The sequence below is a fragment of the Grammomys surdaster genome, unplaced genomic scaffold (assembly GCF_004785775.1).
Source record: "Grammomys surdaster isolate TR1022 unplaced genomic scaffold, NIH_TR_1.0 243, whole genome shotgun sequence".
Lineage (NCBI taxonomy): Eukaryota > Metazoa > Chordata > Mammalia > Rodentia > Muridae > Grammomys > Grammomys surdaster.
The window spans coordinates 1051514-1075759 of record NW_021604688.1 but is presented as its reverse complement, the minus strand read 5'-3'; the positions used below and the strand labels follow the sequence as shown (position 1 = coordinate 1075759).

The following is a 24246-nucleotide window of genomic DNA, read 5'->3' as shown; positions in this document are numbered from 1 at the left end:
TCCCTTCCTTCCTTCCTTCCTTCCTTCCTTCTTTCCTTCCTTCTTTCCTCCTTCCCTCCTCTCTCTGCTTGCTAGTTTATAGGAAAGCAACCTATATACACTATTTATTTGGTGTGTGTGTGTGTGTGTGTGTGTGTTTGTGTGTATACCATGGTATGTTTGTGAAGGTCAAAGGAAATGTTGGTAGGTGTCAGTTCTCTCCTTCCAACAGATGGGTTGTGGGTATTGAACTCAGGTAGTCAGCCTTGGTGGCATCCATGTTAGTGGCTCAGGTACCTACTGAGTTAGCTGTCTTGGTGGCCCACACAACCCACTTATATATGTACATTTTATTTCCTATATTCTTTCTAAACTCATTTATTTGTTTTGTTGCTAGCACAAAAATTGTGTAATCCTCATTTTTGTATATCCACATGAATGTAGTATCTATGAATACAGTCTTATTTCTTCTTTTCCAATCAATTTGTATATCTACATCAGTGGCAGGGGCAGGTATGATTGTATTTCCAATAATGGAGAAGAACATTTTGTCTTTCTCAGTTAAGCATGAAGTTAGTTGTCAGTGGAATACAGACACTCTTTATCAAGCACATGCTAGTCTGTCACTAAAACATTGAGGCTGTTTCATAAATTTCAGGTAGGGCTTGTCAATTTCCTGTTCTTCATTTACTGAAATGGTCATTTTTTATTCTGAGATGAACTAATGTGACGTTTAAAAATTTCTAGGTCTTCAGTTTTGTTGGTGAAGCCTGTAAAAAGGTGACACTTCATGTACCTTCAACACTAGAGGCAGACAAAATCATCGGAAGAGGTGAGAACTTTCTGAACAGCCTCTTTGAAAGAGACTTATAATGTTCTTAGTCTGCCAGGAATGGGGTGTCGTCATGTACTCTGGAGCGGTCTACATTGACTTAGAAATAGAGACAATTCAGCATTACTTTAAATATGTATTTTTGCTTTGTAGCTGTTGAATTAGGTGGTCAATTCTACTGTGACTTTTCAATCAATGCTTTTAAAGTCATTTATCTTTTAACAGTTTAAAATATTCCATTTTTAATACTCTGGGGTTTGATTATTGCAGAACTATAGATGTGTATTGAAGAGAAACACATTAATATTCTTTTATTTTAAATCTAGATTTTATTTAGTTTGTTTTTGTGTGTTTGCACACTTGTGCTATGGTGTGTGTGCACATATGCATGTGAGTGTGCATGTATGTGTGTGTGTGCACAGGCGCGCATGCACGTGCATCCACTGTAGAGACCAGAAGACAACTTGTGGTATTTTGTTATTTCCTTCCACTCGGTGAGAACCAGGGATTAAACTCAGTGTCAGGCTTAGCTTAAGCATCTTTACTCACTAAGACATCTTGACTGCCCTGGAGAAGTATTATATCATTATTGAGAAGCAAGACAATGGTTTCTCCTCAGAACTGTAGTCAGCCACTTTAAAATGGAGACCTGAGGACCTGACTGAAATTACTTTCTGCGAGTAGTTGGGTAGCTTTGCCTAGATAGGTTATCTATCTATCTATCTATCTATCTATCTATCTATCTATCTATCTATCTATATCTATCTACTTTTGTGGTGGTGTAGAAAAATTAGAGGAAACCACCATGAATTTTTTTTTTAAAAAAGAAATACTTGTTCAAGATAAATAAAATTGCCTTTTCAATAATGTGTGCAATTTCTGACAAAAATGTCTTAGCTGATTTCATCAAATTAGTTTCACTTTTTCTACTGTGGGATACAAGAGAAGAAAGATAAGGAGATATATGGTGTTCCTCTGGGAGAATAAGCCTGAAGGAATCATTCTTCTAAAGATATAAAGAGGAGAGAAATATATTGTTAGAGTCTTTAAAACATTCACTGCCTTTTGATGAAACATCAATTGTTTTGTTAAGCCCACCCATAACAGATTTCGGCTAAAGCAAAGGTATGCAGGAAGCAAAGGAGCCCTTGGGTGAGGTCATTGTTTGAACATCATCAGTTTGGTTTCTACAAAAGCAAATGGAAAATGAGATGGGAAGCAGTTGATTTTTGATACTTAAATATCATTACCTTTTATTAGGAGGCAAAATTTCCAGATAGGAAAGATGCCACATGGTGTTCTTGTAGAGGGCCAGGGAAAGTTGTGTTTGTGGGGATGAAATGTTCCAAAAGTGCTATGGGAAGAATTCAGAGACCAGTTTTTCTTACTTGACTCTCAGCTCATGTGTTCTTTTGTTCTCTGTGCATCTTTGTGTATCTTCTGACTAAAGGCAGGTGCATCTTGAGACACCCCCAGTGTATTGTTGAGGGAAATTTCACTGTGTTTATTCAGGTGCATGTGAGGGCGTGTGTCTCACCTGTGTCATGAGAGTCATGTGTCCACCTCTTTAGTGGGAGATCATTTTCATAAGCCTGCTAGAAGCATGTTAATTTTAAAACAACTTGTTCAATACAAATATACAGCCAAGACAATTTTAATTAAAATAAAATTACTATTTTTAAGAATGAAAGAGAACTATTAAGGTATACCACAAGTGCAAAGTGCTTGGTTTTTATGATAATGTATATTATTTTAACATATATGTCTTCTTTATGCATGTATCTCTACCTTGCAACTGGAAAATTTTTGCTGGCAGTTAGTTTGAAAGAGTGTCTCAGCTCGGCTGATGGCATCATGCCAAGCGATCCTGATTTCAGAGTTCTAGATGACGGGTCAGTTTATCCCACCAGAGCTATTGTATTGTCTGATGAGAAAAGATCATTTACCATTCAGCTTTCTGATTCAAAGATGCAGACACAAAAAGAGATCACTGTAATCCTGGAGCACAAGAAGAAGGTATGCAAAGCACATTGGACATTCTCAAGCATGGGGCAGGGTGTCTTTCCAGTAAAATTCTTTTCTTAAAGTAGCAAAATGGAGCAATGGAGAAATAGCATCTCTCTCCTTCGCTCCCCTCTTGTCCCCTCCATTCCTTTCCCCCTCTCTCCACTCTTGTCCTGTTTTGTTCCTGTTATTTCTCTTTCCTCCTCCCTCCATTTTCTTTCTTCATTTTGTCTTTTGTTTCTCACTCTTTCTCTTATATTTTTGGTTGCTAGTCTAGCCTTTAACAGCTGAGCCATCCCTCTAACCCTCAATCTTTCTCAATACTAGTCAAATACTGACTTTGGTTTCTCTGGTGTTAAATGTAAATTGTATCTCCCTCTGGCGAAGCTTTTGTCTGGTCTGATTTCTAGCTAATGACAGCTGTGTTCCTGTATATAATCTATTCAGCACAGCCTTTAGAATTTATTATTAGTGCAAACACATACTCATGAGAAACAGCATTGTGAATGTATTCACAAAATGGTGGACGATTTCAATTGGCCTACACATAATCTATGCAAATAAACTGGTGGTAAAGCTGATTAAATAATTGCTTGGCACTTTATGGAATATTTAATAAAATGGTTAGTTATTAATAATGACCATGAAAATAAGTGTCTCCCTTTGCTGCAACAAGAAATAAAATAATCATTTCTTGAACATTTGGTGGAAATTTTTGCAGTGATAGAAATGTTCTAGAATGTTCTGTAATTTCTAGTGTCTGGTACATTGATGCAATGTTAATGGTTACTGATGTTTAGCATATAACTATAGCAATAAAAGGATAGATGTTTCCATTTAAATTAATTTTAGTTAACACAAAAGATCATATGCCTGGTGGTAGGTAGTGGCTACCCTATAGCACAGAGCGTGTACATGGAACAGTGAGGGATATGGCTCACATGACTGTGATGTTTCTGATTCGTATTTTCTCCTTTAAATTCAGGTACTGAAGAAAAGACACACTAAGGAAACTGTCCTCAGGAGAGCTAAGAGAAGATGGGCACCCATTCCCTGCTCAATGCAAGAAAATTCCTTGGGTCCCTTCCCACTGTTTCTTCAACAGGTAGGTTTTTTTCATTCTGATTGTGGCCCTTCTAAGTGGGGAGTCTATTTTATTCAGGTTTAGTGAATATTTAAGCATTAAGCAAGTAAGAAGACATGACTAAAATTATTCATGAAATAAAAGTAAATAAAATAAGAAAATGACTGAAGTGCTAATGGTGTAGAACAACCTGCAGGCTTTGCATGCTTCCATCATGTATTCATTCATTTAGGAGATGGTTACTGAATATCTATATCAGCTACTACACGGTGTGGCAGACACTGCCATATGCACTGGAGATAGAAAGAAATCGAGTTCTGGTTCTTGGTATAGCTACATCTCATTGAAATTCCAGAAAGTACCAGCTTTAGTAAGGGAGATTCTCAGTCCTGTCTTGTGAAAGTCCTGTCTTTCATACTTGTGGAGTATGAAATCCTGTCATACTCCAGTGACGCAGGTCTAGCATGTGAAGAGAGCACCAAGAGCTCAAGAGATATGATATCTCAATATGTAGCCCAGGCTGACCTCATTTCCATGGTCCTCTTCCCTGAGTTACACGTATGTTTGCACGGCTTGGCATAGCTGTACAGTCAAAATGGTTTGTCTCTACGTTCAGTTTGTGAATGCCTGCTTCAAGTTCTAGAGAACAACCTAAATCTTCATGGATATTGATTATTTTGTTTACATAACATATTACAACATAATTATTTATACCATTACTTATATTAGTATATTTTATTATTGTATTATTTTTATTGTTCATATTATTTTTGTATATATCCCATTGACTGGACCTCATGTAGTCATACCTAGCTGCAAGTGAGGTGGATCTGTACCCTTCTTCCCAGCATTTGTGGATTCAGCTATAAAGAAAACGGCAGGATAGAGTCTGTAAGATGGATCATTGGTAAAGGTGCTTGCCACCAGGCCTGACCCTTGAGTCCTATCCCTGGGACTTACATTGTGAAAGGAGAGAATCAATATCTGTATGTTATCTCCTGGCTTCCATATGTGTTCCATGGCCTTACTCTTACCAACTCTAAGTTATATAGTTCTTTTCTACTAAAACGTTGTTAAGATGAAACATATGTAAAATGCATACATCTCTCTCTCTCTCTCTCTCTCTCTCTATATATATATATATATATATATATATATATATATATATGGTATATATATAATCATATATATGTATATATATACATACATATATGATACATAATTATAAAATGTTAAATGTATATGTCTGTGTGCTTTTCTTTCAGGTTCAATCTGATGCAGCTCAGAACTACACCATCTTCTACTCAATAAGTGGGCGTGGAGCTGACCAAGAACCATTGAATTGGTTTTACATCGAGAAAGACACTGGGAATCTATATTGTACTCGGCCTGTGGATCGTGAGGAATATGATGTTTTTGATGTACGTGTTTTATTGATAAATATGGCTCTATATTAGTGAGCTGTCTGTCTTCTGAGTACTTGCTTGCTCTTTTCTTCCTGCATTCTGTTCTAAGAGGGCATTTTAGTCTAAAGAGAATACGATGAACTTGGTGTTGGAATGCTTGACAAACCTTTATGTCAGCTTTAGTTAGGCAATCCTGAAATGAGGTAAGGAGGTTTAATTGTGTTGAACATAAAACTCAGTACAGTTTTAGGAGTTTAGGTTAACTTGCCAGACCCTTTCTCGGGTCACTCTGGAGACATTTTCAGTTCTTCAGGACAGGCCCACAGGTGATCTTCTTCCACTCCTCTAGCTTGCTTTTGGTCTTTTTTTCCATGTATGCTATTTTCTGATAGTGTCTAATAACTAGATAAAGAAAAAAGCATAGAAAACATAGTCCACATAAGGGTTAACAGGTCAGCTTTCTGATAGGAATAAGTGTACAGTCGGTGGGGGCAGTCTTAGATGGAGTCCATTACAGAAGAGCATGTGTTTGCTGCCATGAGCCAACCCTGAGGCTTGGCAATAAGAGTCCCCACTGGAAACAAGGAGTCTGTTTCTGGAAGACAAAAATGATGCTGAAGAACCAACTCCCAATGACCATTCTCCCAGTGAAACTTATTGATGTCAGAGATACTAAAGACTGTAATCGAGTCCCAAGAACAATCAAAGCTCCCCAGTATTGCATATGGGACTTCATCTTAAACTTCTCTACATTTTAACCCGTTCCTTATCTCAAGTAGAGCTATTTTCTCCCCATACTGAATACCAGTTGCTTAAGAATCTCAGTGTGGAACAGTGATGAGATAGCTTACTACTGAAAGGATTTGCAGGGAAGGTTTCAGGGCATCTCGTCTCCCTTGTGCTGTGCTGTTGACTGGCTGCTGATGTTACTTTTCTCTCTCCTACAGTTGATCGCCTATGCATCCACTGCAGATGGCTATTCAGCAGATTTACCTCTCCCACTGCCTATCAGAGTAGAGGATGAAAATGACAATCACCCTCTTTTTACAGAAACAATTTATTATTTTGAAGTTCCAGAAAGCAGTAGACTTGGTAAGGTTGTTTCTATGTGAAACATGTTTGTATATAATTTTGAGACATACATACATTCATACATACATACATACTTACATACATACATACATGCATAATGCATCACTATAAAGGTGAGATGGGGCTCTGGCATAAAAGACGGCTAATATATTTTTCTGCTAAGCTTTCTGGTCATTGCTTATATCCCTACTGTACTATACCTGCATTTCCATGTACTACATTTCCTTACTAAGTCTCTGAGAAGGGTAATGGTAGTTGCTTTGAGTTTTCTCACTTGTCAATATTATGTGAGAGGAACCCTTCTCTTCTGAGCTTCATGATTTTATGGCCCTATCACATTTTTCTCGTTTCTAAGAGGGGTAATTGGTTTCAGTTTTCCCTTAGAATCAAGAGAAAACACTTAGACTTTTTTATTTACCTGGGCTATTTGAAGCACACCTTACCATTAGGTTCGTATCTATTAATGTTGTGAGACTCTTAAAGGAAAATAAATCAAAATAGATAAAGTCAGAGTAGAGACAGCAAGAAAGTGTGGAAGAAAAAGGCAAAAAGAAATGTCTTCAAATGAGTGGGAGACGAAAGGAAAGAGGGAACTAAAAAAGATCACCTCAAGGGCATGTGATAAAGCTCAGCAGGTAAAGGCGATGCCCAAAGCCTGACAGCCTGAGTTGAGCCCAGGATCCATGTGGTAGAAGAAGAGAACTGATTCCTGAAAACCATCCTCTGCCTTCTACATATGTGCTTTGACGTGTTCCCCAATAAATGAATAAACTAAAATTTAAAAATCAATTTGATCATTTACATAACTATACTGAGTCTTAATCTATATATTAATTGAAAGTCTAATAAAAATTGAATTAATTTAAGAGAAATAGTTTATGCCTCTAGTTGACTTATTATTGCCATATATGTGTTTATATTATACTGTACATATATATGCATACATATATGTATATATAAAATTTTAACTTTGCTTCTGAGGTAGATCTTGCTGTATAGCCTAAGTAGATCTTAAATTCCTAATCCTCCTGCCTCAATCATTTTAGTGTTGGGAATATAAAGCACAGCTCACACTCTGATTTGAAATTACTATTGATTGACACTTAGTTTTCATAATTTACTTCCAAATATTTTAATCTGTGACTCTCAATGCTGAATGTTAGGATTCTCCATAGAAATCTTCTTCCTGAGTCCTATCAAAAGTTGTGATTTATTTGGCAAGAATCACATTTTAAATTAGATTCCTACTGTCATGTGCCAAGTTGAAAAGTATATACACCAAATACATTGTGCCATTCTGGAAGCTCAAATTTGCTTTTTAAACACATAGGTACTGTAGTGGGGACGGTTTGTGCCACGGATAAAGATGAGCCTGACACTATGCACACACGCCTCAAGTACAGCATCTTGGAGCAGAGCCCACCGTCACCTGGGCTCTTTTCTGTGCATCCCGACACCGGCGTCATCACCACCGTGTCTCACTACATGGACAGAGAGGTAGTGTCCATACTGCAGAAAGTCATTTTCCCGTGGGTTTAACCCCCTTTCCCACTTATTATTACTTGCTATTCTCTTATTTTATTTGCATAAGAATTCCTGGGATGTTTCCTGGTTTTTAAACATTTCTATTTCTGTATTAAAGAAACCCTACAAAATAGGAATACTGTTTAACTGGTGCTTGTAAGGAAAGGTACAGTGTATTTCTTAGGAAAACGACTGTCTATTCGTTCATATCCTTTAGTGTATAAGGCTAGTTGGTTCCAGAGTAGAAAAGGCTCAGTTGCCATGCAGGACATAAGGTTTAACTTCTTTCTTTGTATACCTATTCAGTTAGTCTAGCTGTGTGCAGTTTTTACAAAGGGAAGTTGGGATAAAATTAAATTAATTAGTAATAGCATATGGTCATGTGTGTGGTGATTGTATTCAGTTTCTTTTTTGAATATTACTCGCTCTTTAAATAGAAGGTTTAATACATATCCAGTCTCTATGTATGATGGTGAGAGAAATTGATTGACTAGACCAAGTTATTTTAAGAAGTCTTCAGTCTTTTGTTATTAAATTTGTTTGGTCAGATTATTTAACTCAGAGTTAAGTGCTATTAACTGAAGAAGATTTATAAAGTAGCTTTATTGGGACACTTCTAATATCTCCACTACAGCTAGAATAATATACTTAGAATGATTGCTATTACAAGGGACAAATGCTATAAACAAAAAACAAAAAACAAACAAACAGACAAACAAACAAAAAACCCAACCAGTGGAGTGCAACTCCAAAGGAAAGAGGAAAGAAATTGGGAATCTATAAAAAGAAATATAAATTAGTAGAAAAGTTTCAATTACCATTATTTATTTATTTATTGTAGCATTAGTAGAATATGGACAATAATAACAGTTGCTTTCCTATTCTTGTAACAAAATACCCGATAAAATCAATGTAAGGAATGAAGGGCTTATTTTGGCCCCTATTCAAGGGTGGAGTCTATCGGGGCAGGGAATCCATGATGGCAGTTCCTTGAGGCAGCTGGTCACAATTGTACTCTCAGCAGGAAGAGAGGGTGGAATTCTGCTTGCTCAGCCCATCTTCTTGTTATAAAATCCAGAACCTGGACTATAAGGCTGTGGTGCCCGCATTTAGGTTGGGCCTTTCAATCTCAGTTACAGTAAGCTCCCTCACTGACCTACCTGAATGATTGTTTCCATGGTGTCTCTAAATCCCATGAGGTTGACAATGGATTTATGGTCCTCATCTCGCTTCTTCAGCTTCCTTTTAAAATAGTCTCTGCTTAGCTATCCTTTTTCCCTGGAAAAGGCTGTTGCTTGTTATATCTCAGCTCTGCTCATCGTAACATCTTCTGCATGATTCTAACTGCCTACCTGTGGAAGTGCACCTCCCCATTGGTATCTCCTGACATGGAGGATGGGCCACATATCTAGGTCTTGCTGGTTCGTGTTTATTAGATCTTCATTAGGCAAATTCAATTCTATGTGTGCAGAACAAAACTCTAGTTCACAGTCCTTTTTCCCCTCCTCTGTAACACTGCTGCCCTCATTCTGAGCTATCTCATTCTGGACTTCCAATGATGGTTGGCGGTAGCTTTGTCTACCTGCCTATATAGCTTGTCCCTGAATATCATATTCAACCACATCTTACTTTCTTAAGTGGATAATTGGTTATCAAGTCCTGCCTTACTCTTATTGCCAAGTATATTTCTTCTCCATTTTCCTTTGCTTTTGTTTCTGCTCTTTAGGTTTGAACCACCTGGCTAGTGTAGGAGTTCACTACCTGTTAACCATGATGACTGGTTTGCTTACTCTAGACCAGTGGTTATCAACCTGAGTTGCAACCCCTATGACAATTCTCTATCTCCAAAAATATAATAATGACTCCTAACAGTAGCAAAATTACAGTTATGAAATAGCAATGAAAATAATTTTATGGTTGGGGGGTCACCACAACATAATTAGCTATATTAAAGAGTCACAGCATTAAGAGAACCACTGTTCTACATTTGTTGAAAAGTATTGTAAAACTTAAATGTCATTATTTCGTAGTCCATCTCTGACTTTCTTGTTTCTTGTTAGGACATGTCTAAATTCTCAGAATGTCTTTTCCAAATTACCTTTCCCTACAAAATATTAAGAGTGTGGCTAAATATATAAATTAAATAAAAACAAGCAAAAGAATGTGAGAAACAAGTTTCATTTATGAATTTAAACAAGTGTCTGAGTCAATTAAATAATTGTTTTACTTTCAGGTTGTAGACAAGTACAAACTGATAATGAAAGTCCAGGATATGAATGGTCAATTTTTTGGACTAATCAGTACATCAACTTGTATCATAACCGTGCAGGATTCCAATGACAATGCACCCACATTCAGACAAAATGCTGTAAGTTTAGAAAACCCAAATCTATCTTTGTTTCAGCCATTTCTGTTTATTTTGGCATACTCTGAGGCATGTGCTCATTTATGAGTAAAACTGAAGTTCAAATACATAATACACACATCTACACATAGCCTCTGTTTCCTAATTTTAGTATTTATGTGATCTATCTCTTGTTGAATTATAGTCACGTTAGTCTGCATTTGTAGAAAATATTCTTTTTCTTAAATTTTCATGAAACAAGACTATCTGTGATCATGCTTTTAGGTAATCTATGTAAACCCTATGAAAACATGTTTTTTTGGAAATTAAGAAACATTTTACTCTGTGAAAAGTTTTCTATTACAAGCAAAAGTTTCATTTCTTTCAGTATGAAACTGCTGTGGAGGAAAATACATATAATGTTGAAGTCTTGCGCATACCTGTAGATGATAAGGACTTGGTTAACAGTGCCAACTGGAAGGCAAATTTCACCATCTTAAAAGGAAATGAAAATGGGTGGTTCAAAATCACAACTGACCCAGCGACAAACGAGGGTGTTCTGTGTGTTGTAAAGGTAAATGGAAAATGAATAGAACTGTAAAAATAAAAATAATCAATATGTATGAACTGTTCTATACATATACATAACATAATTATATTTCTACATATAGTGAATAACTTAGTATTTAAAAATAATCAGTAGTTCTGAACTGTGAATATTGTATATGACAGTCAATGAAAGAGATTGTATATGACTTAACCTTCGATGGTTCTTTGCCTTTGGGATAAGGTATTAATGCCCCTAACTTATAGTAATAGTAATAAATAATGATAATAATAAGCAGATTGATCGTGGTAGAGGAAGATCAGGTCCTGAAAGGCCCATGACAATCATCCATCCTGGATTAAAAGTCTGGCTTATAAAATTCCCATGCTGGTGACCTTTCCATGACACCATGCCCCAGAAAGCTCATTTTTAGCAAAGTGTATTCACATCCTGGAGACTGTTTGCAGTTTCTTCTCATAAAGCCCAGTTACAGTTTCATGTCTATACCCTCTAGTAAACTAACACTGGCAGTAAACTGTCATTTACCAAATGCCAGGCATATCAAGTGCTTACATGAGAATAGACTATTCATTATTTAAACTATAATCAATAAATGCATTATTTACTTCAATTTGACTGATTTTAATAATTAAACTATTCATGGATTAGTTTAAAACTAAAAATATTTAGTGAAATTACCTGCTTCTTCCTGAGCATCTGTGTTCTTCTAGAGGAATCAGTAAGCCTTGCCAGCTTCTCATTTGCCATTTCAAAATCCCCCCACCACACACACACATCATATGCTAATAGAATCTGTTTTAAAAGGTTGAGGCAAGACTCATGCATCTATTTCTAAAATGGGCTTTAATATATATTCAAGGAAGAAAGTCAACTCTATAATCTCAGAGTGTAGAACTGAAAATTCTGATTTAATGAATATAAACTGAACCTTAGGAATCCATGAAGATTCTCCACAATGTTTTAGCATGCAGCCATCACTGGAAACTATTCACTTCAGCCATGCCCACCTTTGAACTTGGTTTATTATAGTAGTCCCCCCCCAAGTTTCGTTTCTCTCATTTGTGTCTAGAATTTCCGTTCCTAGCCAGAACCGAGATTTGCCTACAGTTCCTTTCTTTTGTACAGTTGCTGTTAAGAATCATTATTAATTTGATCCTTGCTTTGTAAAGTATACAGTGCTGCTCAGCTTGCCCAGTGAGTAAGCTTGCTTGATTTTCAAGCGTGAGGAACTGAGTCTGAATCCCCAACACCTGTGTAAAAACCTTGGCATGGCTGACTGTGTGATAGAAGCAGACTTGGGAAATATGGATGGGGAGAGCTTGCCGGCTAGCTGGGCTTGACACAGTGCCGAACTTCGATTCAGTGTGAGATCTTATCTCAAAACAATATGGAGGGTGATAGAGGCAGACTCCAGAAGTCCAGTCTTCTCTGTTTCCAAACCAGCATGTGTGTGCACCTGTACATTTATCCAATGCACTACACATGCACACACACACATGCACATAAACACACAATTTATATTCCCACTTTCTTGTTTTTTAAAAGAGAGTAGAAAAAAACAACAGCATTAAATTAAAAAATCTACTTGACTTTCATAACCCCAGATGCTTATTTCTAGTATCACTTCCAGTTTTTAATAAGGAGACTGAGTCAAAGAGAAGTACCATGCCTTGGCCCACATGAGTAAGACCTGCTGCCTGTGCTCCACATGCAACTGCAGCTGAGTGTCTATCCTTCCTTCCCAGGACAGGAAGCCCTGTCATTCAGCCAGAGCGCTATCCACCTGATGCAGTGCCTTTACTATCACACTGCTCTTCCAGCATCATGTCATGATAAAGTATGTTTTCACTGACATGAAAGGTTCTTTTCTTATTGGAATTTTAATGAAGCTCTACTTTTCTGAATTCACATTCTAAAATATTTTGATTTTCTAAATCAACTCCTTTGTTAATATTATTGGTTTTTTTCTAACATTTTTATCCAATGAGTTTTGTATCTGCCATGTTGTATTCTGTCATATATATATGATATATGATGTATATATATACATATATACATATATATATACATATATACATATACATATATATTCATAAAATCTTAGAAAACCAAATTCATCACAGTATTCTTACAACAGCCAACACTAATCTTGAAAAGTGATGTTTTCTAGGAAAAGCCTTGTGGAGCTCTATCCTTAGGTACCTGTCAACCTCACGAGTGGTCTTGCTTTCATAAACCAAACACACTAAGCACAGCACTTGGAATTCACCTTGACCATGTCTGCAGAGTAGCCTTTCTTAAAAGTTGAATATGTTGGTTTTTGTTTCTTTGTTTTATTCCAGTTCATTTGTTTGCCTATTTGTTTTCTAAAGAGAAACAAAGGACATGGAGTTAGACAGGTGGGGAGGGAGGGAGGATCTGGGAGGAGTTGGGGGATAGGAAACAGTGACCATAATCTATTGTGTGATAAAATTATTGTGTATATAATAAACACATACACACATAGAAATGTATATATGCCAACTCAAAAGAAAAAAAAAGAATGAGGAAGGTGAGTTTGATTACTCTAAAAGAATTCTTCATTTCCAATAGCCTGGCTCTTCAACATTAGTCAGGACCATGTCCTAGAGAAGAATGTACTTTATTTCTTCTTTTATACATGGAAGAGTTGAATAATCTGTTGACTGATCCAAGAATTACTTGGGTATATTTCTCTTAGTTGTCTAGAGCTGGTCAATCTGTCTTGATCCAAATAAGCTTGAATGGAAAAATTACAGATCTTGGCCACTTTTACAAGGAAGGACCCGGAGTCACTCTCCAGGATTTTTATGCAATTTGTTAATACTTCCATGCAGATGTGTGATTTTTTAAAATATTTTTTAAACTAATGAAACAAATGCGTAACTTAGTATACAGAGAAGATGCATTCTTTGCCACCTTGACTTTGAGCCAGAAAGGTGGGAGGAAGATGCTATGAGACTTTATAGCAAGCTGCCCTAGATCCTGAAGCTGCACTCAGCCAGAGCCTTCAGGGTTACCTGAATGTCCTCCCAACTTCCTCATTGTTCAGTGTTGTCCGTGTCTCTGTGTGGCTGCTCCAGCACATGATTTGTGAGATGGTCCTCAGCAGTATGTAACAAATGGATCTTCATCTTCTTGCTTCCCAATTCTGGAATAGTAACAAGAATAACTTCATATGCATGCCATAGGTTCTAAGATTTAGCAAACATTTTTAATTTTAGAGGATATTAACCTATTAATATTTGATGAGGACAGTATGAAAATAATTTAATTTTTTAAATTGTATGTATGTATGTATGTATGTATGTATGTATGTAGTATGTATACCTTATGTATGAGGTGCCCATGTAGGCTAGAAGAGGCTGTTAAATCTCTTAGAACTACAGTCATAGGCAGCTGATGTGAGCTGCCTGACAAGGATTCTAGTAGCAAAATTCTGATCCTCTGGAACAGTAGCAAGCACTGTTAACCCCTGAAACATCTCTCTATTCCCTCATATATCTTTTTGGGTTTTGTTCAATATTCAACCAGTGACTATTTGATAAGTAAAAAGGTGTTCAGAGGAAACATTCTGTAATTTCCTTCACAGTAGAGCAGAAAATAATGTTTTTGGATTTTACTAGATTGTTCTGTTTTAAAAATTGGTCCTGTGAAGGCTCCATGCCCCAATGTAGGGAAATCCTAAGGAGGCAAGGTGGGAGTGGGTGGGTGGGTGGGGGAGCACTCTCATGGAAGCAGGGGGAGTGGGACAGGATAGGGGGTTTGCAGAGGGGAAATCAGGAAAAGGGATAACATTTGAAATGTTAATGAATAAAATGTCCAATAAAAATATCACTTATAACTAAGACATTTATTTAAACATTTCTGGAAGCCAATGAGTCAAATTAATAAAGATTAAAATGTGTACATAAAGGAAATGATCTGTGGCCAAGCTACCTGTCTTCAAACTCATGTCCAAATGAAACTTTTTGTCTCCTACATACTGCTTCTGTGTAGAATTGGGGTAATAATGACATTCCTGTTGCACACAGGTGTGAAGATTTAGTGAATTTACACTTCCTACTTAAAGCTGTACTGTACATCAGCAGCAATCACCATGGAGTTTATTATGTTAATAGTTGTCTGCATTTCTGTTGTGAGAAGTCTATGTGATAAATGACAAACAATGCCAAAGTTTCATTCTTAAATTGTCAAGAATATAATTTGTGTAACAGAAGGCAGCATTACACCATTCAGGAAGAAATCATCAAAAACCAAAATGGAGTCCTAAGAAGAAAGAAGATCCTTGGAAGATTTTGATTAGAGGAAATACAGACTAGAGACGCCTCATTTAGATGTCTCATATAAAAATACTTAAAATAGATATTTGGGAGCCGAGTAAGGGGACACACCAGTAATCTCAGCACTTGCAAGACAGAGAAAGGAGGATCATCCTAGGTTTAAGCCTAGGATGGACTACACAGTGAGTTTCACACAGTAAGGCTTGGTTTTAATTGTACAAAGATGGAATTATACAAATGACAGCAACAGAAACCAAACCAGCAGATTCTGAAAGCCCCATAAACACAACAAAATACAACAACCAGACATTCACAGTATCCACAGTCAGAAAGTTAATAAAATTTTTTCACCTTTTAGAAAATCCAACTTTACAAGATTTCTCAAGTACCAGATTAAGAGCCCTGAATCGTGCCTATTAGACATTGACATAATTCTGTAGTATTCCCAGGTTCAAAGTAATTTTCCTTAAAAGAATGAAAATAACAACCTAAAAAATACTTAAGGGACTTCTTTTCCACTGCTATGTCATGTTATCTTTGGAAATTTTGGAGGTGAGCTTTGGCCAAAGCTGGTTAGCATAGGATCACAGCTTCGTCAAGGGAGGGAAGTCACTGTTAAAAAGAGTGTGAATGTGTTATGCAGCCCTGGCCATGTGATTGGTTACCTGAAATATCAAATGTACTGTGTATTGAGGTCAAATGAATATTTTCTCTTTTAAAGCCACTGGATTATGAAGAAAATCGTCAAGTGACCCTAGAGATTGGTGTGAACAACGAAGCTCCACTCATTAGAGATGTTGCAAACCGAATTCCCATGAACCGGGCTGTGGTTACAGTCCATGTAAGGGATCAGAATGAGGGACCAGAATGCAAGCCCCCTCAGCAATATGTGCGCATCAAAGAGAACTCAGCAGTTGGGTCTAAGATCAATGGCTACAAGGCCTATGACCCTGAAACCAAGAATAGTAATGGCTTAAGGTACACAAGTTTCTACAGCCATATGCTAATGCAGTTGTCATAATTGAAACAGGCAACTTAATTTAAGGTATGCTATGACACCAAAGACTTACAAAATTTCTTTTTATTAATAGGTACAAAAAATTGCAGGATCCTAAAGACTGGGTCAGCATTGAAGAAATTTCGGGGATGCTCACCATATCAAAAACCCTAGACAGAGAAATCATGGCTCCCAGAAATGACTTATATAATATTACAGTCATGGCAATTGACCAAGGTAACAAAGTATTAATTTGGTATTTTATAATAGAATAGAAGAATAAATTGTAGTTATTCTTATGGTGAATTACTATTATGGTAAATATACATAATTATTGAAAATTACCTCAAGACTATTATCTCTCTTATTGTCCTAGGAAATGACTTTGATGAGAAGATACCATTGTTTCTGGCTTTGTTTGTTTGTTTGTTTTGTTTTGTTGTTTTGGTTTGTTTGTATAGCCAAAGAGGCTTTTAAATTTATCATATAACCAAGAATGAACTTTATCATTCCTGATCCTCCTGCCTCAGTATACTGAGTGCTATAGGGTTGCATTCCACATTCAGAAAGATGTTTTTGTTGTTGACATAAAGTCTTATTCTGTAGCCTAAGATGATTGAAGTCCACTATATAATTCAGGCTGATCTTTAAGTTGTGGCAATTTTCCTACCTTAGCCTCCCTTGTGTTGGGTTTATAAATGTGAGCCACCATGTCCAGCTAAATAACACATATCCTGTTTATCCTTATAGTCCATCCACAAGAACTTAGTTCTTGCACAGCTTTGTGATAAAAGACAATGATCAAACTTAGCCTTGAGACTAGATACAGTGGTCTCCTCAGACTCTTCACGTATCTTGGAGGCTTCATCCCATTAATTAATTTTCAATAAAGCAATTAATTTTAACTAATCAAATTTACATGCTGATCGCAGCTTCCCATCCCTCATCTCCCCGAGTCTCTCCCTCTCACATTCCCTCCTCCACATTCATTTACCCCGTCCTCATAGAACGGGGATGACTTCCCATGGATAATCAACCTGCCTTGTTATATCATGTTGCAGTGGGACTAGGCAGGACCAGGCAGCCCAGTTATGGTGAAAGGAGCCAAAGACAGGCAAGAATTGTTAAGGGACCCACATGAAGACCAACCTGCTCATCTGCTACATATGTGTAGGAAGACTAGATCTGTCCCATGGATCCTCTTTGGTTGGTGGTTCAGTTTCTGTGAACCTCTGTGGTCCCAAGTTAGTTGACTCTGTAGATTTTCTTGTGGTGTCCTTAACCTCTCTGGCTCCTTCACTATTTTCTCCCCCTCTTGCTGAGATTTCCCAGAGTTCTACCTAATATTTGGCTTTGGTTCTCTGCATTTGTTTCCATCAGCTGCCAAGTGAAGCCTCTCAGAAGGCAGTTATGCTAGGCTCCTGTTTGCAAGTATAGCAGAATATCAAATAGTGTCAGGTGTTAACTTTTTCTTATGGAATGGGTCTCAAGTTGAGTCAGCCATTGATTGGCCAGTCCCTCAATTTCTGCTCCATCTTTATCCTTGCACATCTTATAGGCAGGGCTAATTTTAGGTGAAAGTTTTTGTGAGTAGGTTGGTATCCCCATTTCTCTTTTACTCATTCAGCTGATTATTAAATCCTTCTAAACTTGAATTCTAGTTTTTAAAGTAAATTTCCTCTACCCATGGCTTTATTTTATTTTATTTTATTTTATTTTTTTAATTTTTTTATTAGATGTTTTATTTACATTTCATATGTTGTCCCCTTACCCCATCCCCCACCCACCCAGGAACCCCCAATCCCCTCACACCTCCTCCTTCTTCTTTGTGGATGTAACCTCTATCTACCCCCCCACTCCCACCTCCCCACCCTCAAAACTCCCACCCCCTGGGGCGTCCAGCCTTCATGAGGTCAAGGATCTCATCTTCCACCTGTGCCCAGCAGGGCCCTCCACTCTTATATATTCAGCTAAGGCCCTGGATCCCTCCATAAGTGCTCCCAGGCTGGTGGTTTAGACCCTGGGAGCTGTGGTTGGTTGGTATTGTTGCTCTCCTCATGGGGCCACAAATCCTTTCAGCTCCTTCAGTCTTCACTCTAACTCCTCCATTGAGAACCCCATGATCACTTCAATGGCTAGTTGTGAGCATCTGCCTCTGAATATGTCAGACTCTTGAAGACCTCTGAGGAGACATCCATATCAGGCTCTTTTCAGCATGTACTTCCTGACTTCCACATCAGCATCTACCTTTGGTGACTGCACATGGGATGGATACTCAGGTGGAAAGGTCTTCAGACGGCCCCTCCTTCAGTTTTTGTCCCTCACTTTGTCTCCATATTTGCTCCCTTGAGTATTTTGTTGCTCCTTCTAAGAAGGACCGAATCACCCCCACTTGGTCTTCATTCTTTATGGACTTCATGTGGCCTGTGAGTTGCATCTTGGGCATTTTAAGGTTCTGGGCTAATATCCAATAATCAGTGAGTGAATACCATGTGTGTTCTTTTGTGATTGGCTTACCTCACTCAGTATGATAATTTCTAGTTCCATCCATTTACCTAGGAACCTCTCAAATTCATTGTTTTTAATAGCTGAGTAATACTCCATTGTGTAAATATACCACATTTTTTGAATCCATTCCTCAGTTGAAGGACATCTGGGTTCTTTCCAGCTCCTGGCTATTATAAATAAGGCTGCTATGAACATAGTTGAGCATATGTCCTTATTATATGTTCGAGCACCTTCTGGGTATATGCCTAGGAGTGGTATAGCTGGATCCTCGGGTAATGCTATGTCCAATTTTCTGAGGAACCGCCACACTGATTTCCAAAGTGGTTGCACCATCTTGCAGTCCCACCAACAATGGAGGAGTGTTCCTCTTTCTCCACACCCTCGCCAGCATCTACTATCACCTGAGTTTTTAATCTTAGCCATTCTGACTGGTGTGAGATGGAATCTCAGGGTTGTTTTGATTTGCATTTCCCTGACGACTAAGGATGCCGAGCATTTCTTTAGGTGCTTCTCGGCCATTCGAGTTTCTTCCGTTGAAAATTCTTTGTTAAGCTCTATACCCCATTTTTTAATAGGGTAATTTGGTTGCCTGGAGTCTAATTTCTTGAGTTCTTTGTATATATTGGATATTAGCCCTCTATCAGATGAAGGATTGGTAAAGATCTTTTCCCAATTTGTTGGTTGTCGTTTTGTCCTATTGACAGTGTCCTTTGCCTTACAGAAACTTTGCAATTTTATGAAGTCCCATTTGTCAATTCTCGATCTTAGAGCATATGCCATTGGAGTTCTGTTCAGGAACTTTTCCCCTGTGCCCAAGTATTCGAGGCTTTTCCCCACCTTCTCTTCTATTAGTTTCAGTGTATCTGGTTTTATGTGGAGGTCCTTTATCCACTTAGATTTGAGCTTTGTACAAGGGGATAAGAATGGATCAATTTTCATTCTTCTACATGTTGTCCTCCAGTTGAACCAGCACCATTTGTTGAAAATGCTGTCCTTTTTCCACTGGACAGTTTTAGCTCCTTTGTCAAAGATCAAGTGACCATAGGAGTGTGGGTTCATTTCTGGGTCTTCAATTCTATTCCATTGATCTTCCTGCCTGTCTCTGTACCAATACCAGGTAGTTTTTATCACTATTGCTCTGTAGTACAGCTTGAGGTCAGGGATGGTGATTCCTCCCGAAGTTCTTTTATTGTTGAGAATAGTTTTCGCTATCCTAGGTTTTTTGTTATTCCATATGAATTTGAGAATTTCCTTTTCTAACTCTGTGAAGAATTGAGTTGGGATTTTAATGGGGATTGCATTGAATCTGTAGATTGCTTTTGGCAAGATGGCCATTTTTATTATATTAATCCTGCCAATCCATGAGCATGGGAGATCTTTCCATCTTCTGAGATCTTCTTCAATTTCTTTCTTCAGAGACTTGAAGTTCTTGTCATACAGGTCTTTCACTTGCTTGGTTAGATTCACACCAAGGTATTTTATATTATTTGCAACTATTGTGAAGGGTGTCATTTCCCTAATTTCTTTTTCAGTCTGTTTATCTTTCATGTAGAGGAAGGCTACTGATTTGTTTGAGTTGATTTTATAACCAGCCACTTTGCTGAAGTTGTTTATCAGGTTTAGGAGTTCTCTGGTGGAAGTTTGGGGGTCACTTAAGTATACTATCATATCATCTGCAAATAGCGATATTTTGACTTCTTCCTTTCCTATTTGTATCCCTTTGACTTCTTTTTGTTGTCTAATTGCTCTGGCTAAGACTTCCAGTACTATATTGAATAGGTAGGGGGAGAGTGGGCAGCCTTGTCTAGTCCCTGATCTTAGTGGGATTGCTTCAAGTTTCTCTCCATTTAGCTTGATGTTGGCTACTGGTTTGCTGTAAATTGCTTTTACTATGTTTAGGTAGGGGCCTTGAATTCCTGATCTTTCCAAGACTTTTATCATGAAGGGATGTTGAATTTTGTCAAATGCTTTCTCAGCATCTAGTGAGATAATCATATGGTTTTTTTCTTTAAGTTTGTTTATATAGTGGATTACATTGATGGATTTCCGAATATTGAACCATCCCTGCATGCCTGGGATAAAACCTACTTGATCATGATGGATGATTGTTTTGATGTGGTCTTGGATTCGGTTTGCTAGAATTTTATTGAGTATTTTTGCATCGATGTTCATAAGGGAGATTGGTCTGAAGTTCTCTTTCTTTGTTGGGTCCTTGTGGGGTTTGGGAATGAGTGTAATTGTAGCTTCATAGAACGAATTGGGTAGTGTTCCTTCTGTCTCTATTTTGTGGAATAGTTTGAAGAGAATTGGTATTAGGTCTTCCTTGAAGGTCTGATAGAATTCAGCACTAAAACCATCTGGTCCTGGGCTTTTTTTAGTGTGGAGACTTTTAATGACTGCTGCTATTTCCTGAGGGGTTATGGGACTATTTAGATGGTTTATCTGCTCCTGGTTTAATTTTGGTACCTGGTATCTGTCTAGGAAATTGTCCATTTCATCCAGGTTTTCCAGTTTTGTTGAGTATAGGCCTTTGTAGTAGGATCTGATGATTTTTTTAATTTCTTCCGTTTCTGTTGTTATGTCTCCCTTTTCAGTTCTGATTTTATTAATTTGGATACTCTCTCTGTGCCCTCTGGTTAATCTGGCTAACGGTTTATCTATCTTGTTTATTTTCTCAAAGAACCAACTCTTGGTTTTATTGATGTTTTGTATTGTTCTTTCAGTTTCTATTTGGTTGATTTCAGCCCTGAGTTTGATTATTTCCTGCCTTCTACTCCTCCTGGGTGTATTTGCTTCTTTTTGTTCTAGGGCTTTTAGTTGTGCAGTCAACTTGTTAGTGTGTGCTCTTTCCAGTTTCTTTTTGTAGACACTTAGAGCTATGAGTTTTCCTCTTAGCACTGCCTTCATGGAGTCCCACAAGTTTTGGTATGATGTGTCCTCATTTTCATTGAAATCTAAAAAGTCTTTAATTTCTTTCTTTATTTCTTCCTTGACCAAGTCATCATTGAGTAGAGAGTTGTTCAGTTTCCATGTGCACATGGGTTTTCCATTGGTTTTGTCATTATTAAAGACCAGTCTTATTCCATGGTGATCTGATAAGAGGCAAGGGATTATTTCAATCTTTTTGTATCTGTAGAGGCTTGTTTTGTGACCAATTATATGGTCTATTTTGGAGAAGGTACCATGAGGTGCTGAGAAAAAGGTATATTCTTTTGTTTTAGGATGAAATGTTCTATAGATGTCTGTTAAGTCCATTCGGTTCATAACTTCTGTTAATGTCAAAGTGTCTCGGTTTAGTTTCTGTTTCCATGATCTGTCCATTGCTGAGAGTGGGGTGTTGAAATCCCCCACTATTATTGTGTGAGGTGTAATGTGTGTTTTGAGCTTTAGTAAAGTTTCTTTTATGTATGTAGGTGCCCTTGCATTTGGGGCATGGATGTTCAGAATTGAGAGTTCACCTTGGTAGCTTTTTCCTTTGATGAGTATGAAGTGTCCTTCCTTATCTTTTTTGATTAATTTTGTATGGAAGTCGATTTTATTTGATATTAGAATGGCTACTCCAGCTTGTTTCTTGGGACCATTGGCTTGGAAAATTGTTTTCCACCCTTTTATTCTGAGGTAGTGTCTGTCTTTGTCACTGAGGTGTGTTTCTTGTATGCAGCAAAATTCTGGGTCTTGTTTGTGTATCCAGTCTGCTAGTCTGCGTCTTTTTATTGGGGAATTGAGACCATTGATGTTAAGAGATATTAAGGAAAAATGATTGTGGCTTCCTGTTATTTTTGTTATTAGAGGTAAAGTTATGTTTGTATAGTTATCTTCTTTTGGGGTTGTTGGAAGATTACTTCCTTGCTTTTTCTAGGTTGTAGTTTCCCTCCTTGTGTTGGCGTTTTCCATCCATTATCCTTTGAAGTGCTGGGTTTGTGTGAAGATATTGTGCAAATTTGGTTTTGTCATGGAATATCTTGGTTTCACCATCTATATTGATTGAGAGTTTTGCTGGGTATAGTAATCTGGGCTGGCAATTGTGTTCTCTTAGGGTCTGTATGATGTCCGTCCAGGCTCTTCTGGCTTTTATAGTCTCTGGTGAGAAGTCTGGTGTAATTCTTATAGGTCTGCCTTTATATGTTACTTGACCTTTTTCCCTTACTGCTTTTAGTATTTTTTCTTTGTTTTGTGCATCTGATGTTTTGATTATTATGTGACGGGAGGTATTTCTTTTCTGGTCTAGTCTATTTGGTGTTCTGTAGGCTTCTTGTATGTTTATGGGCATCTTGTTCTTTAGGTTAGGGAAATTTTCCTCAATGATTTTGTTGAAGATATTTACTGGCCCTTTAAGTTGGGAATCTTCATTCTCATCTATACCTATTATCCTTAGGTTTGGTCTTCTCATTGTGTCCTGGATTTCCTGGATGTTTTGAGTTAGGAGTTTTTTGCTTTTTTCATTTTCTTTGACAACTGTGTCAATATTTTCCACCGTATCTTCTGCATTTGAGATTCTCTCTTCTATCTCTTGTATTCGGTTGGTGATGCTTGCGTCTGTGACTCCTGATCTCTTTCTTAGGTTTTCTATCTCCATGGTTGTCTCCCTTTGAACTTTCTTTATTGTTTCTGTTTCCAGTTTCAGATCCTGAATGTTTTTGTTTAATTCCTTCTTTGTGTTTTCTTGCATTTCTTTAAGGGATTTCTGTGATTCCTCTTTAAGGGCTTCTATCTGTTTACTTGTACTCTCCTGTATTTCTTTAAGGGAGTTACTTAATTCCTTCTTATAATCCTCTATCATCATCATGAGAAGTGATTTTAATTCTGAATCCTGCTTTTCAGGTGTGAAGGGGTGTTCAGGGCTTGCTATATTGGGAGAACTGGGCACTGATGATGCCAAGAAACTTTGGTTTCTGTTGCTTATGTTCTTGCGCTTGCCTTTCGCCATCTGGGTAACTCTAGTGGTACCTGCCCTCTCTGTGTAAGATTGGAATCTGTATTTCCAGTTATCTTGCTTATTGCAGAGCTCCTCGGAGTCCAGAGGTCTCTGTGGTCTTATGCCCCTAATCTCCCGGGTGGAAGAACTCCTGGGACTCAGGCCACCTCTTGGATCTGGTAATCCTTCTGTTCTGAGTGCAGTGGCTCCTCGGCTGCTCTGAGTGCAGTGGGTTCTCGATGACTCAGGATTCAGTTTCAGCTGCTCTGAGTGCAGTGGCTCCTAGATGACTCAGGATTCAGTTTCTCCACAGGACAGGAGCAGACCAACTCTGTGTCAGCTGCTCTGAGTGCAGTGGCTCCAGCTGCTCTGAGTGCAGTGGGTCCCTGATGACTCAGAATTCAGTTTCAGCTGCTCTGAGTGTAGTGGCTTCTCGATGACTCAGGATTCAGTTTCTCCACAGGACAGGAGCAGACCTACTCTGTGTCTGCTCCAGTCCCAGGGACCAGGCAGGGGCCGAAGGGAAGTGGAATTCCGGAGGGGCAGGGTTTGGGTAGCTGCTGTGCCCTAGATGTCCCTGGCTCCCAGATGTATTTCTGGGGCTTAGGGAGTGAGATGGAGTTCTTACCAGCTGCTCTGAGTGCTGTGGCTCCTGGATGACTCAGGATTCAGTTTCTCCACAGGACAGGAGC

The 24246-nt window shown here is 38.0% G+C and overlaps 1 protein-coding gene across 2 annotated transcripts in view; it reads left to right on the top strand.

Annotated features, from left to right (window-relative positions):
* The window catches only part of LOC114627153 (desmocollin-3), a 42406-nt gene that overhangs the window by 6526 nt on the left and 11634 nt on the right, over nt 1-24246 (top strand). For both annotated transcript variants that reach the window (XM_028774840.1, XM_028774841.1), the window contains exons 2-11: nt 727-811; nt 2628-2827; nt 3801-3920; nt 5165-5320; nt 6253-6397; nt 7728-7894; nt 10155-10289; nt 10654-10839; nt 15856-16112; nt 16226-16368. In XM_028774840.1, the coding sequence (XP_028630673.1) occupies nt 727-811; nt 2628-2827; nt 3801-3920; nt 5165-5320; nt 6253-6397; nt 7728-7894; nt 10155-10289; nt 10654-10839; nt 15856-16112; nt 16226-16368 (1594 nt within the window). The remainder of the gene's footprint in view (nt 1-726; nt 812-2627; nt 2828-3800; nt 3921-5164; nt 5321-6252; nt 6398-7727; nt 7895-10154; nt 10290-10653; nt 10840-15855; nt 16113-16225; nt 16369-24246) is intronic.